Source organism: Chinchilla lanigera, unplaced genomic scaffold (assembly GCF_000276665.1).
Source record: "Chinchilla lanigera isolate Chin_1 unplaced genomic scaffold, ChiLan1.0 scaffold00051, whole genome shotgun sequence".
Classification (NCBI taxonomy): domain Eukaryota; kingdom Metazoa; phylum Chordata; class Mammalia; order Rodentia; family Chinchillidae; genus Chinchilla; species Chinchilla lanigera.
In genome coordinates, this window is record NW_004955452.1 from 2,290,562 (window position 1) to 2,292,079 (window position 1,518).

The 1,518-nt window shown below is 38.5% G+C and overlaps 1 protein-coding gene across 4 annotated transcripts in view; it reads left to right on the top strand.

The window, feature by feature from the left end:
• The window catches only part of Cdc42 (cell division cycle 42), a 43,103-nt gene that overhangs the window by 34,622 nt on the left and 6,963 nt on the right, over nt 1–1,518 (top strand). For all 4 annotated transcript variants that reach the window (XM_005394731.2, XM_005394733.2, XM_005394732.2 and 1 more), the window contains 2 exons: nt 691–800; nt 921–1,118. In XM_005394731.2, coding sequence (XP_005394788.1) covers nt 691–800; nt 921–1,118 — 308 coding nt within the window. The remainder of the gene's footprint in view (nt 1–690; nt 801–920; nt 1,119–1,518) is intronic.

Here is a 1,518-nt window from a genome sequence, read left to right on the forward strand (position 1 = left end):
TTGTAGCCCAGGCTGGTCTCAAACTCACAATGATCTTCCTGCCTCGGCCTCCTGAGTGCTGGGATTACAGGCCTGTGCCACCATGCCTGGCTTAGGATTGATTTTTTAAGCTTTCTTCTTCTTTTTCTTTTTTTTTTTTTTTTGATACTGGGAATTGAACTCACAACCTTGCACTTACCAGACAGGCTCTGTGCCACTAAACTATATCCATGGCCTTTAGGATTGATTTTTACTGCATCTATAGCAACAGTATATTATTGCGTTATTGTTGACTTACTAGTGGAGACAGAGATTGAAAACTACAAACTAGAAATAAAAGCAAATAATACAGTAGCAAATTCACTGCTGTTCAGAGTTCTTGACATAAGTATATTAGCTAAGTGAGAATATTGTTCAAATATATTGTCAAATCATACATTTTATTAGATAAGTTGCTTTTTGGTTAATGATCAGTGTGCTATTCAGTTGCATTCTTTTTTTTTTGAGACATGATCTTGCTGTGTAGTTCAGGCTGGCCTTGAACTCATTATGTAGCCAAGCAGCCTAACTTGCAGCTGTCCTCTTGTCTCAGACTCCCAGGAGCTGGGTTTACAGGTGCTCCTTAAATTGCATTCTTAATCTGTTGATTGATTTGTGATTTTTAAGGACACTGAGATTTAGTTGTTGATGTCTCTTCAATTTTTTTCTTAGGGCAAGAAGATTATGACAGATTACGACCTTTGAGTTATCCACAAACAGATGTATTTCTAGTCTGTTTTTCAGTGGTCTCTCCATCCTCATTTGAAAATGTGAAAGAAAAGGTAAGTTCAGAAAACTGTTCCTCTGTAAAAAAAGGTCATCATAGAATTTCTGTTGATCTGTCGTATTAGCTTTAGAGGCTATGGATTAACAAGAGTGTATTTAAAATACCTTTTCTTTAGTGGGTGCCTGAGATAACTCACCACTGTCCAAAGACTCCTTTCTTGCTTGTTGGGACCCAAATTGATCTCAGAGATGACCCCTCTACTATTGAGAAACTTGCCAAGAACAAACAGAAACCTATCACTCCAGAGACTGCTGAAAAGTTGGCCCGTGACCTGAAGGCTGTCAAGTATGTGGAGTGTTCTGCACTCACACAGGTAAGGGCTATATGGAGCTTTTTTACAGCTGAGTAATTTCTTGAAGATTGGGATATAAACATTATTTCTAATAGTGGTTAGTAGTACTCCAAGCTGTCTAGGCAGAATATGACTGGCGTCACACTGTGTGTTGCTTGCTGGAGGCCTCTGTGCTTATAGAGAATGTTATTAGTCTCTAAAACTCTTGTGTTGGTGAACTCTCATGACAGAGTTGTGTGGATTTGAAGCAGTCAAGGTTGTACCAAAAAAAACTTAAAGGAGTGGTCTAGATAAGCACAAACTTTCAAGAAAATATACGAGTGTTTTTTTTCCCCTTAGAGACTTAATTTTTCCTTCCTTCCTTCCTTCCTTCCTTCCTTCCTTCCTTCCTTCCTTCCTTCCTTCCTTCCTTCCTTTCTTT